We start from the raw sequence: 17543 nt of genomic DNA, 5'->3' as shown, positions 1-17543 counted from the left end.
TCAAACAAGAATTCAATGGTGTCAGATATACATGCATCTTTCCTGTTAGACCTGCCTCTTCAGAAGTTTCATAACGCATATCCGGGAAGCACAGCCTGAATCAGCTTTAACACCTATCTGACAATTTACAAAGAAAAACCCCAGAGAATGGAGGATTTTTTTTAAACAAATAATTAAAGATATTATCTTTCTTGGTTTGATTGTACTCATATACTTGATCAGTTTATTCAGAGCATTTTGTGAATAACAAACATGTTACACATTTGCCCTGACTTCCTCTGTCCCACAAAGATTTTAGTCTACTCAGTCAGGTCCTCCGCTCTGCAAAGAAGTGCATAAGTTCCATTATCAATTTTTCAGGTTTTAGCGACGACAAGTTTTAGGTATTGAGTGTTGAACCCTCCTCTGCGAGAAGAGCGGATACATTAGTACGTGCAGCCGTAAAGGATGTGGTCAGGTCTGAGTTGAGGAAGAAGTGCACGGAACTCTTTGACAAAACTGCCTGCCAACGACTCGCTGAAACTCGTCACCGAAACAGGAGAGATCAGCATCGATCTGGATTGTATTACAACGTTTCTCACTTTTGAGACTCATCATTTCTTTGAGGATGCATTGAAGACAAAGAAAAGATGGAAGTGGATGAAATGGGTGAAACAAGGACTTCCTGGTATGATAACTGACATTCATCCTTAACCGATTCCACCTTGTACTGTGTATTAGTCCATGAGAACTGAGTGTGATCAACGTACAACATCATAAAAACTTGGTGTTGGTCAACTACTGGCAATCGAGCTTTGATATTACGGATTGGTACAAAATCTCGACCTGCAATAATCAATAATATGCTGTTGAGGCGCACAAAAAATCTCGTCCCCAATTAGTCATTTAGACACACTATCGAGATTGCATTCAGCTACTTGTTTCTTACATTTATCTCAAGTAAAATAACAACAGGATGTATGTTGTTTTTGTTTGCCTATTGACACATTTGCCCTTTTTAGGTCTGCGGTGCCTGCCGGGACGCACACCATCCTCTGTGACCATGCTGCGGTACGTCACACCATATTTCTTTCACCACCTCTGTCCTGTCACAAACATGTCTAAGTTCAATTGTAAAAAAAAAAAAAATGTTTTTAAATAAACTAAGAATAAAACAACAACACAGACTCACTGTCAAATACATTTCTGCTTTTAGAAGAAGAGAAAACAAGACCCGGCTCCTGAACCTGTGATCAGAATCACAGAGGTGAGGATAATGGCTGACTTGAAACTATGTGTGCCTCTTCATCTTCCTTTGCCTCTTTGCAACTAGCGGAAGTTAGTCAACCTTACCTTTGTGACCACAAACGTCGAGTGCAGAGCTGATGAGAGATGCGAACATTTTGTTCAGCGGTGCAGCCACAACCTCTCTGTGAACGCACAGACCGTCAGATCTTGGTTAATATCATGTTTTTGTTACATTTCATGCCATGCTTCAACTTTTTCCATGTCTTATTTTCGTCTTTATATTGTATGTTATCATCCATAGATACACTCTTTTTTTTACTGCAGATATTTCAATGCACTGAATATACAGCTGATGTGGTTAGAGTAGAAAAAAAACTGGCTGACATCTTGTATTTTCCTACAGAGGCACAGTTTCATCCTTCTTCCTCTTTGAAAGATTCACACAGGAAATGAGAGATCTGCACCCTGCAGTCTCTACTCAGTTTCTGTTTCCGCTTCCTCGAACCCCCTTGTCTTTCCATTTCTAACTCATTCTGTTTTTGTTACCTGTTCTGTTTTATCAGGATGAAGAGGAGGAGGAGGAGGAGGAGGAGGGCGAAATGATGTGCGACCACATGAAGGATTCAGAAGTGAGCTGTTCCTCTTTTGCGGTTACCAAATAGTTTAGTTAAAACTCTACCAATGTTTGGCCAGCAATATTCTTTGATGGAGGATCCAGCCTGATACACGTTTAAACATCTTACCACAGATTGTAAAAATGTTTTAATGATGATGTGATTTCAGGAGCCCAGTACTAAAAGGGTCAAACCTGTGGCCAAGTCCAACAGCCTAACAGGTGTCATAACCCCGACAAAGACCCCTGCTCTGAAACGCATCGGACAGTCCATTTCGGTAACGATCAGTGAACTCACTTTGTGTAAAAAAACAACAACAACACAACAGCTAATGAGTTGTGCGTGCAGACATTCACCCACTGTGTGCTTTTCACAGCGGTCTATTAGTTTTCGCACAGAGGCTCGACCTTTGCCCCCGACTCCCCTGCGCTCGAGAGCGAAGCCCTCGTCGTTTCCACGCCGGCGCAACAGCCAATGCTGGAGTGACACCGTGGAGAGCCATGACCTCACTGCAAAGGAGATCAAACGTCAAGAGGTGCATGCTCAGCTCATCAGTTAAACTTTCTGCTTGTGTATTATATATATAAAGCGATGTGTGTCACGCTGCGGTCGCAGCATGGGTGGGGCGGCGAGTGCCTACCCTTCGTTTCTGTGAAGCGGCCCTACACAGGGATTATGAAAGAGGATGTGAGCTGGCAGCGGAGGTCCAACTTCCCTTATTGAACAATCAGCTGTGAAAGCTCTTTGCGTCCATCTGTGTATTTCCCTGCTCATGCGAGAGTGTGTTTGCAATCCACGTGTGACAAAAATGAGTCCACGTGTCCGGTTTAACACGCTGAATGGCTGTGGCTCTCGCGGCAGGTTATCTACGAGCTGACTCAGGGAGAGCGGCAGCTGATCGAGGACCTCAGTCTGGTTAAGAAGGTACGTGCCCACCGAACACCTCCGCCTGAGCAGAAACCATGAATGTCTACCTAACCATCAACTTCTTACACTTCAATACAGCAGTGCTTTTGTGCCTAATTCGAGTGTCTCCTCTGCTGTGGGTGCTGCCAGGTTTACTATGAGCCCATGCTGAAGTTGGAAATCATGACAGAGAGTGAACTTGGACAGATCTTTGGAACACTGGACTCCCTCATCCCTCTCCACGAAGGTAACTCGTCTCTCGCTGCCTGGCTCTCTCGTATTAGGACAGTTGGGCCGTGCAATAATTTAAACATCATCAGCGGTTGAATTTCGGTGAAATCACACCATATCTTATGTAAGTTACATTATCTCTTCACAGGATTCTGTCCATCGAATATTTTTAGGGGTTCAAGTAAATGAACACACAAGAACACTTTGCATCAGCTTGTAACTACAATATGTGCATTTGTGTACACGGCGCGTTATTATAACCATTTATTAAATCTTTATATAATGCTTATGCAATATATGAATAAATTGTCTGGTTAGTATTGTGATCTAAATTTTAATGTCACAGTCCCAGCTGCAGTTGAGCTGCAGTAGCATCTGTATTCGGGAATCAACCTGGAACAATTGGATGATTCTGTTTCTGTCTCGTATCAGATCTCCTGAGTCGTCTGGAGCGGCTGAGGGGATCGGAGAAGACGGTCGGACAGGTGGGGCCCACTCTGTTGCACTGGGTGAGTATCTCCATGGAGACCGCGGAGAGAGAAGAAGAGAAAAGGGCACGACCCGTCTTCACTCTCCAGTTCCTGTATTTTCTCTGTTATTTTCCTCTCTTAGCCAGAATCGCAGAGTTCAGTCTGTGTACGTCTCTGCTTTTCATCTGACTTCACATTTCTTGCCTCATTGCCTCCCCCCACCCACCCGCCACTCTGCAGTTCCCTTGCCTGGAGGCCTACGTCACATACTGCTGTAACCAAGTGGGGGCCAAAGCCCTGCTGGACCAGAAGAAGCACGAGAAGAGAGTGGAGCACTTCCTGCGCTTGTGCCAAGAGTCCTCGTTCAGCAGGAAGCTGGACCTGTGGAACTTTCTGGATCTCCCCCGGAGCCGTTTGGTCAAATACCCGCTGCTGCTGAAAGAGATACAGAAGTGCACGCCTCCAGATCACCCTGACGAGGACACGTTGCCCGATGCCGTGAGTCGTCCACACATTCACGTACTCGTGCATACACGTGAACATGGAAATTGCAGACTTGCTCAAAGGCACAGAGTTCAGATTTCACTCATTTCGATGGCTATTTAAATGGACCAGATTTTTTATGGATTGGAGCAGGAACATAAACCTTCGGCTGTCTGACTGTAGATTATTACACAAATTTAAATCCTTGAATCCTATAACTGCTATCTTTCTTTGCAAAACCAAATATCAATCATCATCAAATAAATGCTGTATAGCTAGGCTTTGTAGATAGGGGCTAAAATAGAATTGTATAAAGTAATTCCCATCCTTCTGTATGTATGGGAATTTTCTTTTGAATCTACAAATCCTTGCACATTGCACAAGAGAAAACGTCTCTATTATACATGAACTTCACTAGGCTGTAAACCTGTGGAGTGCCATTAGTAGCATGAAAATGTCATGGTTATATTCATGAACCCAGCTGGGCTGTAATAACTTCATTCCCAGGGAGACTCAAGTAATTGGAAATGAAAAATCTGTTGGTGCTCTGGATACAACCCGTCTGTTCCCGTGGACCTTTAAGGCTCTTTGAACAGGATACAAACTTTGAAAACATACCACATGTGCAATTCATACACTTTTTAGTTTACCCCTAATTGGGTCTCATTTCAACAGCAGAATGTCTCAGTTGGGGTTGGTGGTTGTCGTAACGCTTCTGTTTTCGGCCCAGTTGGAGCTCGTCCAGAGCATCGTGGCCGAGGTGAACAAGAAGACCGGGGAGGCTGAGTGTCAGTTCTACAGGCGGGGTCTCACATACCTGGAAGAGAGCCAGAGGCTGCCGGAGATCCGGCAGTCACGCTTCCTCTTCTGCCATGGAGAGCTCAAGAACAACAAGGGCCAGGTAAGCAGCTCTTCTAATCTTCCATTGACTGACCTTTAGAGTGTTTCTCCTGGGAATCCGTTCGATTTGTTTGTATCGTAAACCGAGAGGGTCAAGTCATTTACGACTGGTTCAATCCATATACCCTAGTTATACAATTTTGCTCCCCTCTGTTTCCGTGTAGATTTTGATATTAGGCCCCTGACAGGAGTGTTGCGTCATCCTGCATTTTGAAAATCCACTCTCCTTGATGTTGTACTATATAAAAACATATTCTTACATGGTCACAATATCTGAGTTATACGTGATTATATTTCATGGTAGGTAACTATAGATGAAGTTATGTCTCTCATTTAATTTTCCTTCTGCCTCTTCTGTCAGCGGCTGCATGTGTTCCTGTTTGAGTTGGCTCTGGTGCTGACCAGACCGGGGGAGGACAGAGAGGGAGGCCAGTTGTTCCATGTGTACAGACAGCCTCTTCCCAATGCCTTGATAAATCTGGAAGAGATCCCAGACGGGGAGCCGGCTGGAGGTGGCACCTTCAGAGGAGCCTTCACTGGGGGGAATGATAAAGGTCAGATATACAGTATACACACCGACCCACAACGCTAAATGGTTTATTTTCTTTCTCAACCTTCCTCCAATTTAATTAACCTTCCTTCCTCCTTCCCCCAGTGAAGAACTGTTTCCGTGTGAGCAGCAGAGGGCGCTCCAAAGCTCACCCCTACAGCCTGCAGGCCAACGACTCCTTCAGCAAGCAGCAGTGGATCACCTGCCTGCGCCAGGCCATTGTCCAGTCACGGGACCGCACTGCTCAGACCAGCCAGTCGCAGCTCTCCCCTCCGCCCGATCCCGCCCTGTATCACATCGCTGAGCTCAGCCTCAGCTCGGACACAGAAATGACAGACCACACCAGTCGCTGACTGTCGGACTGATCGCCAGGAGGCGTGTGGGGTCTCCACAGATGTGAACATTGACATGAGAGAAAAATAAATGGGACTGCTTGTTGAAAGATTTCTTTTTTTGTGCTTGAACATACGCAAAGGATTTCATGAATGGATTTTAAATGTCGCTCCTCTTCCTGATGGGTTGTGTGGTTGTGGTGGTGATGCATTCTACTGGGAACAAATGTGAATTTATGATGTAAAATGTTGTTGTTGTTTTTTATAAATAAACTGACACTTGAAAGTTAATTGAGGTACTTGTGGAGAAGTACACAAAAATATGTCTAATTATAGCCAACGGGATCTGCAGGGAAAAGATTAGAGATGATAATCCTCCCCCCTCCTCCACCTCCACTCTCTCTCCGTCCCTCCCTCTGACACTGGTGACAGGGCAGGAGAGAGGTAGACTTTCAGCTCCAGCCGACAGACACGGTGAAACAGTAGACGGCCTCTTATGCATTTTTAACAACTCAGCAGGTGATGGGAACAGTTTGCTTGGGACAGTTTGTCCACAGATAGAATGACCAAGTGATCAGGTGAGTCCAAACTGCTTTGTTTATATGTCAATTCTACAACATTTGTCAGACATTATATGCAAACTAACTTTATTTGCCGGATTCTACCCTCTACCCGCACCAAACGTCAATGAGATGTGGCTTTGATGAGATTCAAAACATACCTTGCCCATGAGGATGGCATGTTCTGTCTTACAGCCTATATGAGTTTGGCCTAGTTTCACATCTTAATCACTGGACACTGTCCTTTTGGACCTGTGTGCCCATCAAGATGACGTGTTGACATCTGGATTTGCTGCGGTCTCTGTCAGGCCGTGGTTTTTCCAAACTGCTCTGCACGCTGTAATTACGAGAGAGAATTGTGGGAATGCGTGGATCAACTCGATCTATTCAAGAAGAGGATTTACCTTAAGGGGGATGCTCATTCTCAAATTAATCCTGTTCTCTCCCCCTCAGTTACGGATGACGTCCTTCGCCATTTTTCCGAAGAAGAGAGGATAACGCTCCATCATACCTTATTCTTTTGGAAAAGGGGGGACCCTCACGCTTTCAGACAGTGTATGAGCTACAACCCACGCCCTGCTCACCTCCGACGCTGCATGTGACAAAACCCAGAGGCGGTGGATCATACTCCATCTGAGGTTGCAAAACAATCTGCTTGCCATTCTTTGGGAGAATCTTGTATCTACCCCAGGATCCCTTTTTGGTGGACACACGTGAGGTTTACCAGTAAAGTAGGATGCCTGGAGCCAGTGGCGTCAACGTGGAGGGGTCTTGTGAGGCCCTGTGTCGGACCCTGGTCTCCCAGAACGGCCTCCAAGGAGAGACGGCAGACATCTCCCAATCCGTCCTCTACACCTCACTGATGGGCCTGCTCCTGGTTGCTGACAATGAGGTGTGCACAACATTATCCAGTGTAAACCTTTGGTTTATTTACTCAAAGTCTGGTAGCCGGGAATGTTTGCTCTACATGTGTAATTAACAAACATTAACATGGAGAAATGATGTGAAGGTATTAATGGAGAGTACATATGCACACACGTGTTTAAGCACCTGTCAGCATTCCTTGGTCACTAAGAGGATGACCGCTCGAGGCTGACCTTCTTTTAGCCTCTCTTGTTATGCTAATGAGATAAGAAGGCTAAATCTGTCCCACCAATGTTATACACACACACACACACACACACACACACACACACACACACACACATGACAGTGACAGTGACATGACCGTGTTAAGGCAGACAGACAGTAACATGGTGTACGGACACAGCTAGGGGTCAGATAGTAGGACACATACATGTGCATACTCTGTCTGTATAGAAACTAATATCTAATTCAATTGAATGATGTTAATGTTCTGGTACAGGACACGAATCCTCCACACCAGACTCCCACAACAACCCATAACAAAAACAAACAAAAAAACATACCAAAGAAATGACCACAACGCACTTAATATCCTTAAAATCCTTTGTTAACCAGCCTTTATCCAATCTTTTTTTTTAAAGAGTTAACTGAAGGAGTCTGCACTGCATTCTGGGGGAGCTGGTTCCATTCTGTTTCTGCACAGTGTGACTTTTCTGTAAAAGGGATGTTCTCTCCACACCTGTTATGACAAATGTGGACGATAAGCTCAGTTGTGATATCATATATACCTTGAACAAGCTAATAGACCTCAATCATGTCCATCTCTATACTAGTGTAGGTCATTTCAATTTTCTTAACCTTTCCTCATGTGACAGCTCTTTGAGACCTGGAATTAGTTGAGTGACTCTTCTCTGAACCTTTTCCATTTTTTTTTCTAAATACTTTGATTTATAAGGGCACTAGACAGAACTTGCAAACTCAAGATGAGATCTCACCAGGGATTTGTATAATGGCAAAACCATTTCCCTGCATAATTTTTTTTTTAAAACTCTACTTCTAATCACATGGAGTTTGCCTTTTTTAAACTCTTTGTGAAATGTGTGTGTGGAATTCAAGCAAACTATAAACCACCACACCGATATCCCTTTCCTCCTCCTCATGCTAAGCCACCTGCTCTCTTCCTGTATAATTAACTCTATTATGTCATTTGATTTGCATAAATGTTTTAAACTTATCTGGATTTAATTCAAGTAACCACCGACCACGCAGAGTGTGATCATGCAGTGGAGATCATCTTGAAGCTGAGCTGTGTCCATGTCCTTTGTAATTATTCTACATGTCTTAGTGCCGTCTGCAAAGATTCAATTGTACCACATTTAGTAAATCACTTGTATAGACAAAAAACAGTACAGGGCCAAACAAAGATCTCAGTGGAACTCTAGAGGTCACTGGTTTTCAAGTCAGAAGCGGCACCGTTTACCACCAGCTGCTGTTTCCTATTACTTAAAATTTCCGGTATAATAATACTACACTGTGTTTGCAGACGTACCAGGTGTATAGTCCTGCTCAGTCGCTTCCTGTGCTGTTTTCATTTTACAGAAAGAGCAGCTCACCTTAGGAAGTGGGAGGGTTGGCCTTAGAAACATAGGAAACACAGTAAGTGTTGGTGCACAACGAAGCCCTCGAAAGAATTACCAATAGCCAGAACATTTTCTTGCAACAACTTCCTCACCTTTGCCCTCCACTTTGTCTATGACTCAGTGTTTCCTGAATGCAGTGGTCCAGTGTTTGTCTCACACACGTGGCCTACGGGACTACTGCCTCCTCAAGTCCCACATCCATGAGAAGTTCTCCAAAGAGGAGGCCAAGCTCATGGAGGGTATGTTCCCGTGTCCTTTGCGTGTTCCTTCTTGCACTCCTGGGCTTTCCTGTCATTTTCTCATTGGACCCCATTTTCCTGTGCCAGCTTTCTCTCAGGTGCTGTCGGGCCTGTGGGACGTAAATGACGGAGACACAGTTGTAAATCCACGACAGTTTTACAATATTTTTAAAGAAGTGGTGCCTTATTTCAGTGGGTACAGGTGAGAATGTGAATGATTGTTTTTCTGAGATACGTTGGTGCAGGCAATATTACACCTTCTCATGCAAACACTAACTACTTTGAAGGCCGACTCCTTCTGTAAACTATTTCAGATTAACTTTCTACTTAAGGATGCATGAATGCGGCTTTTTGGTTTTATAGTTGAGTCTATAGTAGCTGCCTGCACAGGCATTATGAAATCTCTGTGCTAAACCCAGTCAACAGGATGCTCAGGAGTTTCTCAGGTTCCTGTTGGACAAACTGCACACAGAAATCAACCGCAGACCCTACGTTCGACGTCCAGGAAAGGAGCCTGAACAAAAATACGCCAGAATTAGGTGAGTGTGTTCATGCGGAAAAGATTCTGTTTTTAAATCTTTAATATCCCTTCATGTGACCACATTTAATTTTTCGTCTACTTCCCTCATCACTCAGTAGACTCTCCGAAGAGGCCGTTGCCATGTGGAAGAAGCACTTAGAGAGAGATGACAGCAAAATAGGAGGTGAGGAGAGAAATCCAGTCATGATCATGCGTCTGCAATATGAATTCAATGTAGGCCCCCACTGATATATTTCATGCCACGTTCACCCTCTCCACCCTCCTGACAGACTTGTTCTCAGGCCAGCTGCGGAGCTCGCTGCATTGCTCGGTGTGCTCCCACTACTCCAACACATTCGACGTGTTCTGTGACCTGTCGCTGCCCATCCCCAAGAGGAGCTCTCTTGGGGGGGTCACGCTGAAGGAGTGCCTGGATCTCTTCTCTCAGGAGGAGAAACTGGACAAGGAGAATTCGCCAGTAAGTCGACACAGAGGTTGCACAAACAACAACAAATGGTCTGAGGCTTGATTTTAGAAAGATGTGGAAAGGATCAAGCAAACCAACAAACAAACAACACCACAGCTCTTATGACATTTTTTACTTAATCATGAAATTCTGATTTCTGCATACTAGACATATTCTCTCAGCTATGCCCACTTCAAACCAGTAAAAAGGGCACAGACAAAACAGTGCAGACTTTCATTTGAAACCAAAACTATGTTATCCTTAGCAGAGAATTACATGTTCATTTAGGACTCAAGAATAAGTGAAAATAATTTTAATTATAGCATGTTGTAGTGTAAATTGTTGATGTGTGTCTGCCTCTTGTGTGTTTCAGATGTGTGAGAGGTGTAACAGGCATACAGAGTGCACCAAGCGGCTGTCCATCCAGAGGTTTCCGCAGGTCATTGTGATTCGTATCCTTGGCAACAAGTCCTACTTACTGTATTAACATTATTGGTGTGAATGCCGGAAGCGAGTTAGCAAGTGATGTTTGTGTGCAGGAAGTTATGGTGATGCTTAACAGTCTCCCTCAGATCTGAATCGTTTCACAACATCCCGGTGGTCTATCAGTAAAAGTACAGTATACGTGTCCTTCCCGCTAACTAACTTGGACCTTGGACCCTACGGACCCGTCGACTGTGGTAACATCAACAAACTTTTCTTTCAATCAATTCTCATTTATTCCTCCATTTGCATGTTATCTCCCTTCATTTGTGTCCTTTTTTCACTGTGTCATCTATTATTCTGGAAAAGCGTATCTGTGGTACGAACCAGAGCGAACAACAAGAACCCTCTCCTTCTACCCGTATTCACTGAAAAAAAGAAATAATCATAATATTAAGTTAACAAGAGACCCACATCCAAAAGGATAACAAATTCCCCAAAAGTACAATACCTCGCTCCTATCACAACTTCTCCGATTACTTGTCTCGAGAAAGGCGAGCCAGAGTGCAGCCTCACATTGCATGTATTAATGTACTTTTATGCAGTCTAAACTTGCAGCAAAAATTATTTTCTTGACAGACATGTAATAAAACAGCTCATAGACCAGCCTGTAATGAACTTTGCCCACGAGTCCTTATCTGTGTCCATATTCAAATCCCTCTGTCAGACAAGCCTGAGGATCTCACAGTTGCTATGTACTGCAAGCTACAGTCACTTGTAAAAGGTGGAAGCTGCTTTTTTTTTTAAAAAGTAAATTATTTCAGTGCTGTTTCCATGCAGGCAATTGTTTAAATACACTCCCCAAACTGAATCCAGGCTTTTGGCTGTATTTTATGATAGAGCCTCAATTGGACTCAGAGGGGCAGTAAATTCTTGTTAGTATTCCAATCCATCCTCAGTTATTACTCTTGCCAATCCATTGTCTTGCCACTTTCGCCTCTTCAAAGGCAATATGCGTTGGCTGGGGGAAAACCACCATTACTTCTTGCTGTATTAAGTTTTTCAGAAATTAATCCATGGCTTGTTCCCATTCCATGTATAATCTTTTAAAATGTGTTTGCGTTGTTTGAAAATTTCACACGGCATGGGTAACATCATTGACACGTAATTAAAACTAAAATCACCATTTTAAAGATGTTAACTTTGCCCCATTAGATTTGATTAGGATTAGATTGCCTTCCACAAGTCTGATATATATAATTTATCTTAGTAAGGAGGGGAGTCACATTAATATGTACTATATCTACAATATCCGCACATATTTTACCCCTGAATACCAGGTGGAGGATCCACTTGAATTTGCCAGCCCTAACCAAAGCTGGATGACAAATTGTAATGGGCTTTTCCTCTGATTTTTTTTTTCTTTCTATGTGACAGACGAGGGTGGTTTCTCACAACAAGTGGATTATTCCATAATTTGCTAACTTGGTAAAACTGATGCAATGTGGTTGTGGAGAACAGAATAAGCAAGTACTTGTATCCATGTATGTTCCCACAGGTCCAGTTTTTTATGACTTATATGCAATATGTAACCACGCTGGGACGGTGAACATGGGCCACTACACCGCCTGCTGTTCAGATGAAAATGGATGGTGCTTTTACAATGACTCCAGGTAAAACTCGCTCCTCCACCCAGAATGTTTTTTTCACTGTACAGCGCCCTATCAAATGCATGTCACAGAAAGCCTGTAAGGCTACTGTATCTTTGAACATCTGTATTGAGACAAATTAAATAAAAACTTGCTCCTTAGCATGCTTACTCTCCATCTGTTCACCTACAGTGTGACTACCGTCTCAGAAAACCAGCTTCAGACCAATCAAGCCTACGTCCTGTTCTACCAGCGCAGCAACAGCACCGCCACCATCAGGAAATAGGCCTCAGACTGGCTGAGTCAGGCAGCCAATCAGAGTAACTTTATCTCCAGTGTCCATAGAAACAAATGGAAGCGGTAATGCTGCAACTCAGGCATCTACGAACTTCTCAATCTCAGTGAGCATGGCCTTAAATAAACTCAGAGGAGGAGGAGAGGGAAGCCATGCCCAGAGTAATGGAGACGCTTTTGAAGACTCTCAGCTAAAAGAGAGATGAGACATACAGACTATAGCCTTAAGAGTCTCTGTGCCCCAATTCCCAGGCAGGAGTCAGTGAGCCGTGTGCAAACATTTGGGTGGAACAGAAACTAAGTCATCATGTCACATCATGACTCAGTTGAGACATAGGACTCTTTGACTACAGTTTATGCAGTTTTCTGAAAATATACGTTGATATGTAAATACCTGTACCCTTTGCTTTTTTTTTATCTTAATATCCTTTCACATGGACGGTTTACCCTGAACCTTTAAAATATTGAAATGGACTATATTTTCCTCTCTTAGCAAAATGATAATGTCAAAGTATGCATATATGTCTATGTATTCTTTCTTTTTTTTATATTTGGATCTATTGCAAAAACAATTTTGTACATATTTGTACATATGGTATTTATTGCATTTCTGATATTTGAAACAATTAATAAAAAGTCTAAAACTCAGTTTAATTAATTTTATTCAGTAGAATGAAATTAAGAGCCATGGAATTGCTGCTGCTGCTGCTGCTGCTGTTGTTGTTGTTGTCGTCGTCAGTGGTGGAAAAAGTGTTCAGATCTAAATCAAATGTATCATTGATATAAAAAGAATTCCATTACGCGTAAAAAAAAATCCGAACTCTCATTCCTAATTACTTAAAGTATTACCGACTAAATTTACTTTGAGTATCAAAAGAATAAGTACTTGAGTCACCAAAAATCAGCGTCTGTGACTTCAATACTATGACTGGTTTTCATATTGTTTTGGAATAGCAATGAATTCACTAATCAGCAGTTTGACTCCTGGACAGTATTGACAGCAGAACTGAATTCCACGAACAAACTTCTTGCAAATGGAATATTTGGACTCCAGAATTTTGGGGTATGCTACCTGAGAACAAGTACCTCAAAATGTATATTCAAATAATGCAGTGTACTTTGTTATATTCGACCTTTGGTTCTCATACTGTTTTTTTGTTTTAGTTTTTTTTAATGAATATGAAATGAGCAATCCAGCTGCATTATGCGTAATGGTGCCCAGGCCCAGGCCTGCTGAAGAGTGACGTCACTGCGCACATGCGTATGAGCGGTGGGCGGAGCGTCTCCAGTCGGTCAGGAAGAGGCGAAAGGCGGACACAGAAAACATCAAGCGGTAATCGTACTCGGCCAAACGCTTTTAAACTGTAGGCCGACTCTCGTTTCGGTCGTCGACGTGTCGCGGCGGCGCCACGGACGCGACGGTTACAATTTCTGAGAGATTCGCTGTGTTGACAGTGATTAAAACCACTGGGAACAGCGTTAGCTCCGATGCTAGCTGCTGTTAGCTGGTTTGACAGGCCCCGGACTAGGGAACACAGCGCCGGAGTGTCGTTCTGTTTACACCCTCTTCTTCCCCGGGCTCCGAGGCAGACTCTCCCGTTTCTCCCAATTCTTCAAATGTGTGTCGTACATCAGAATATTCTAATGAAACTCGTAAGAGACCGGTGCGCTGCTGTTACCGACGTTGTCCGAGTTACTTCTGCTAAACTGGAGGAACTGTCGAGGAGACTTACCACACACACACACACACACACACACACACACACACACACACACACACACACGTATTGGAACCGTATATACAACACAGACAGTTTGAGCGTCTTATTCACCTTATTTGGACTTTGATACACGATTGGTAAAATGTTAGGATGTAATTACTTTGTAACCTGAGTATAACCTTGTTGTTGTTGGACTGTCTTCATAGATGGCAGCCATCAGGAAGAAGCTGGTGATCGTCGGGGATGGTGCGTGTGGGAAAACCTGTCTGCTCATCGTCTTCAGCAAGGACCAGTTCCCGGAGGTCTACGTCCCCACGGTGTTCGAGAACTATGTGGCAGACATTGAAGTCGATGGGAAACAGGTGAGATAAACTGTAAATCTGTAAAAAAAAAATGTATTGTCTTTGGTGCATAAGATGTCAGATGTCATAGTCTCTGAGTCCAAGACGACATCTTCAGATTCGGGCTGCGACTAAACATTATTTTCATTAGTGATTAATCATCCAATTACTTTTTGCTGTTAATCATCAGATCTATAGAAACAACAACAGCCCTATAATTTAGGTCACTAGAAAAGTAGTAAATTCTGACATTTGAAATCTTCAAATCGTTGGATTTGTTGCTTTAAAAAAATATATTTTAATGACTAAATGATCAGAATGAGATAAGAATAGGTCAAGGTTAATTTTCTGATGATTGATCATATCAACAAATTATTATATAGGCTATTATAAGTACACTATTCTATGTAGCGACTGCTTTTGATTCTACTAATTGCATTTTTTGTGCTACCAATGTGATCAGTATTGATATTAAGAGAGACTCCTTGTTCCCTGCACTGTCTAACAGCATATACATCCTTGTTTTTCTCTCTGTTGTTTTCCTGTATAAACAGTAAGAACAATGTAAAATGATTCAGTTTGTTTGCCTAACTTAAATTACCAAATTACCCTCTTTACATGTCTAGCACTCCAAACCTGTCATTGTATCCTTGCAACTCTCTATTCACATAAATCTGTCTCTGTTTTCCTCAGGTTGAATTAGCACTTTGGGATACAGCGGGACAGGAAGACTATGACAGACTGAGGCCTCTCTCCTACCCTGACACTGATGTTATTCTCATGTGCTTCTCCGTAGACAGCCCTGACAGTTTAGGTACCGTCTTTGCAACATGCACACCACTTCTGAGCACCTCATGATTGTAAAAAACTGATATGTGTTGCTAACTACTGCACTCTTTCCCTCTTCTCACTGTAGAAAATATTCCAGAAAAATGGACCCCGGAAGTAAAACACTTCTGTCCAAATGTTCCCATCATCCTGGTGGGCAATAAAAAAGACCTGCGCAATGACGAGCACACCAGACGAGAGCTTGCCAAAATGAAACAGGTGAGTGTGTTTTGGTTTAAAACGTGCTAAAAACTGCACATCTGTTGGTAAGATCTCCAAATTCAAACATTCTCTCTGACATGTGTGTCTAGGAACCAGTTAAATATGAAGATGGAAAAGAGATGGCAGCCCGCATCAGTGCCTATGGCTACCAGGAGTGCTCCGCCAAAACCAAAGATGGTGTGAGAGAAGTCTTTGAGATGGCAACTCGAGCAGCACTGCAGGCCAAGAAACGCGGCAAGAAGTCCACCTGTCTCCTTCTATAGGCTCGTGGAGAAGAGGAAGGGGCCACCCTCAAGCATAGACGGAGAGGGTGGCTTCCGATGAGATTTGATACAGGGGAGAATATTGGCCCAGCAAAGTTTTGCAGATGCTCAATTTGTGATCTACCAATTATCCTCAGCAAATTAAAAGCAGGTCTGAAATTGCTAGGCTTCTACACACTGGTCCTTCGTCTATACATTAGGTTATGTGCCATTTTGCTTGCATCTATCCAAAACTTTCAGATCTAGGGTTCTTTTAAGGCAGGTTGTGGGGGGGGCAGGGGGGCGGTTTGAAGTTGAGTAGATGTAATCGGGTTGAAATATGCCATGATGGGAATGAAGAGAGAAAAGGTCCTTACCAGGCCAAAGACAATGGGGACATGGGACTGGGGGGGGGCAAGACATTAATATGAAATAGTTTTGAATTAAGACCATGCGTAAGTGGATTTTACACAGTATCGCCTACATGTAGTGCCTTGAGAGCAGTGGTCAAGAAGAGCAAGTTATTGGGTAGGGATTAATAACTTGGATGGGGTGTTATAATGTAATTTGTAGTGTCCACACTTCACGTTTTCCCCTGTCATTGACTCGGCTCCTTCAGGCCCATATTCTGACTCAGGCACTATGCAGGGGTATGCCTAAACCAGATTGTATAAGATATTTTCCCCTACTGAAATATTGAAATACTTACCTGAACTTAAGTGTGTGTGTGTGAGTGTGTGTGCGTGTGTGTGCAGCAGTATGGTGGTTCGTTTTTTCCCGTGCAGGTCTGCATGTGGTGAATGTGTGTATATTTGTGCAAGTGTGTATTAACATACTGTATGTGTCTACGTACTGTATGCATGGGAAAAGCCTTCTGCGTCACTGACCTAACCCCTTGTTTCCATGCCAAAGTTACCCCCTGATGGCCACATTTTATGGCTCAGACGGGTAATGGAATCAACAGCTACTCAGAGTGACATAGAAACCTTCACTTTACTGGAAGACATTGTACTATAGCTTGAGGCACAATCAGGTTAAACAATATTATGAGTTATTAGGACCTTTTTGTGTACACCAGAGAGTCATTTGATTGTGTTGATCAGTGGGTCAAATCACGAGTGGTGTAGACGATACGTTGAATATTCTTTCATATAGATGGTAGGGTTATCTTATTACTATTATGTCCATTATGTACTGTATGTCTTACAAGGCCTTGTAAGGACATGTTAATGATGTGTATTTCAAGTTTGCCTTTTACTCCACTCTCCCATAGTCCCTTTTTATGATATTGTCATTATTGTACTATAACTTTTTATCATTGTCTCTAATTTTCTTATGTTTTTTAATCATTCTACTTAATCCTGTGATGATCATCTTATGTCAGTTAAATTGATCAATTGTAACCTTAGTATTATTCATTTAATTAATTGAAGGTCAAGCTTGGGGTGCAAGGTTGGATGGTTTTGGGGGTGGGCTGCTAGAAGTTTTTTTTGTACTGTGACATATTGGGATTTCTGGATTTCTTTTTCCAAATAAAGTTGGTATTAGGGTTTTCTGTTGTATTGTATTTTTGTCATTTGATCAATTCAGTCATTGTTATATATTAAATTATTATATATAGAACCGTATTTTGCTAAGTTTTTAGCATTGATTAATTTCTTTCTTCCCCAATATAAAAGAGGCATTACCTATTAAAAAATATAGTTTTTTGTGTCGAATATATATATATATATATATATTAGTTATATTATGTTTTTTTTTATATCTGGTGTGAAGATACAGAAACATCACGCACTCTTCTCTGTCACGAGCTACTAG

The 17543-nt window shown here is 42.6% G+C and overlaps 3 protein-coding genes across 8 annotated transcripts; all 3 read left to right on the top strand.

The window, feature by feature from the left end:
- The first annotated feature begins 442 nt into the window (after window positions 1-442).
- Window positions 443-6004, top strand: arhgef3l (Rho guanine nucleotide exchange factor (GEF) 3, like). 3 transcript variants are annotated; one of them, XM_035644782.2, is made up of 13 exons: window positions 443-667; window positions 1002-1050; window positions 1199-1246; window positions 1791-1856; window positions 2011-2118; window positions 2218-2376; window positions 2703-2765; window positions 2898-2994; window positions 3411-3487; window positions 3689-3946; window positions 4662-4832; window positions 5193-5385; window positions 5487-6004. In XM_035644782.2, the coding sequence occupies exons 1-13, from the start codon at window positions 630-632 to the stop codon at window positions 5732-5734; spliced, it is 1575 nt and encodes a 524-aa protein (XP_035500675.1). In that variant the 5' UTR covers window positions 443-629; the 3' UTR covers window positions 5735-6004. The 3 variants fall into 3 exon arrangements, with proteins under 3 accessions (XP_035500675.1, XP_035500674.1, XP_035500676.1); XM_035644781.2 differs by having other exon boundaries at window positions 1196-1246; XM_035644783.1 differs by lacking the exons at window positions 443-667; window positions 1002-1050; window positions 1199-1246 and adding an exon at window positions 1273-1437.
- A 127-nt stretch (window positions 6005-6131) lies between these two features.
- On the top strand, window positions 6132-13019 carry usp21 (ubiquitin specific peptidase 21). 4 transcript variants are annotated; one of them, XM_035644790.2, is made up of 12 exons: window positions 6132-6291; window positions 6727-7165; window positions 8740-8796; window positions 8902-9019; window positions 9107-9221; window positions 9439-9558; window positions 9659-9723; window positions 9830-10017; window positions 10379-10457; window positions 10578-10685; window positions 11987-12101; window positions 12270-13019. In XM_035644790.2, the coding sequence occupies exons 2-12, from the start codon at window positions 7010-7012 to the stop codon at window positions 12361-12363; spliced, it is 1215 nt and encodes a 404-aa protein (XP_035500683.1). In that variant the 5' UTR covers window positions 6132-6291; window positions 6727-7009; the 3' UTR covers window positions 12364-13019. The 4 variants fall into 4 exon arrangements, with proteins under 4 accessions (XP_035500683.1, XP_047186935.1, XP_035500682.1 ...); XM_047330979.1 differs by having other exon boundaries at window positions 9656-9723; XM_035644789.2 differs by lacking the exon at window positions 6132-6291 and having other exon boundaries at window positions 6382-7165; window positions 9656-9723.
- A 578-nt stretch (window positions 13020-13597) lies between these two features.
- On the top strand, window positions 13598-17277 carry LOC118316720 (rho-related GTP-binding protein RhoA-C-like). Its single transcript, XM_035644829.2, has 5 exons — window positions 13598-13704; window positions 14299-14454; window positions 15127-15247; window positions 15350-15480; window positions 15573-17277. The coding sequence occupies exons 2-5, from the start codon at window positions 14299-14301 to the stop codon at window positions 15744-15746; spliced, it is 582 nt and encodes a 193-aa protein (XP_035500722.1). The 5' UTR covers window positions 13598-13704; the 3' UTR covers window positions 15747-17277.
- The last annotated feature ends 266 nt before the right edge of the window (window positions 17278-17543 follow it).

This window comes from Scophthalmus maximus, chromosome 3 (assembly GCF_022379125.1).
Source record: "Scophthalmus maximus strain ysfricsl-2021 chromosome 3, ASM2237912v1, whole genome shotgun sequence".
Lineage (NCBI taxonomy): Eukaryota > Metazoa > Chordata > Actinopteri > Pleuronectiformes > Scophthalmidae > Scophthalmus > Scophthalmus maximus.
The sequence above is the reverse complement of the archived record's forward strand: the minus strand, read 5'-3'. Positions and strand labels throughout refer to the sequence as shown.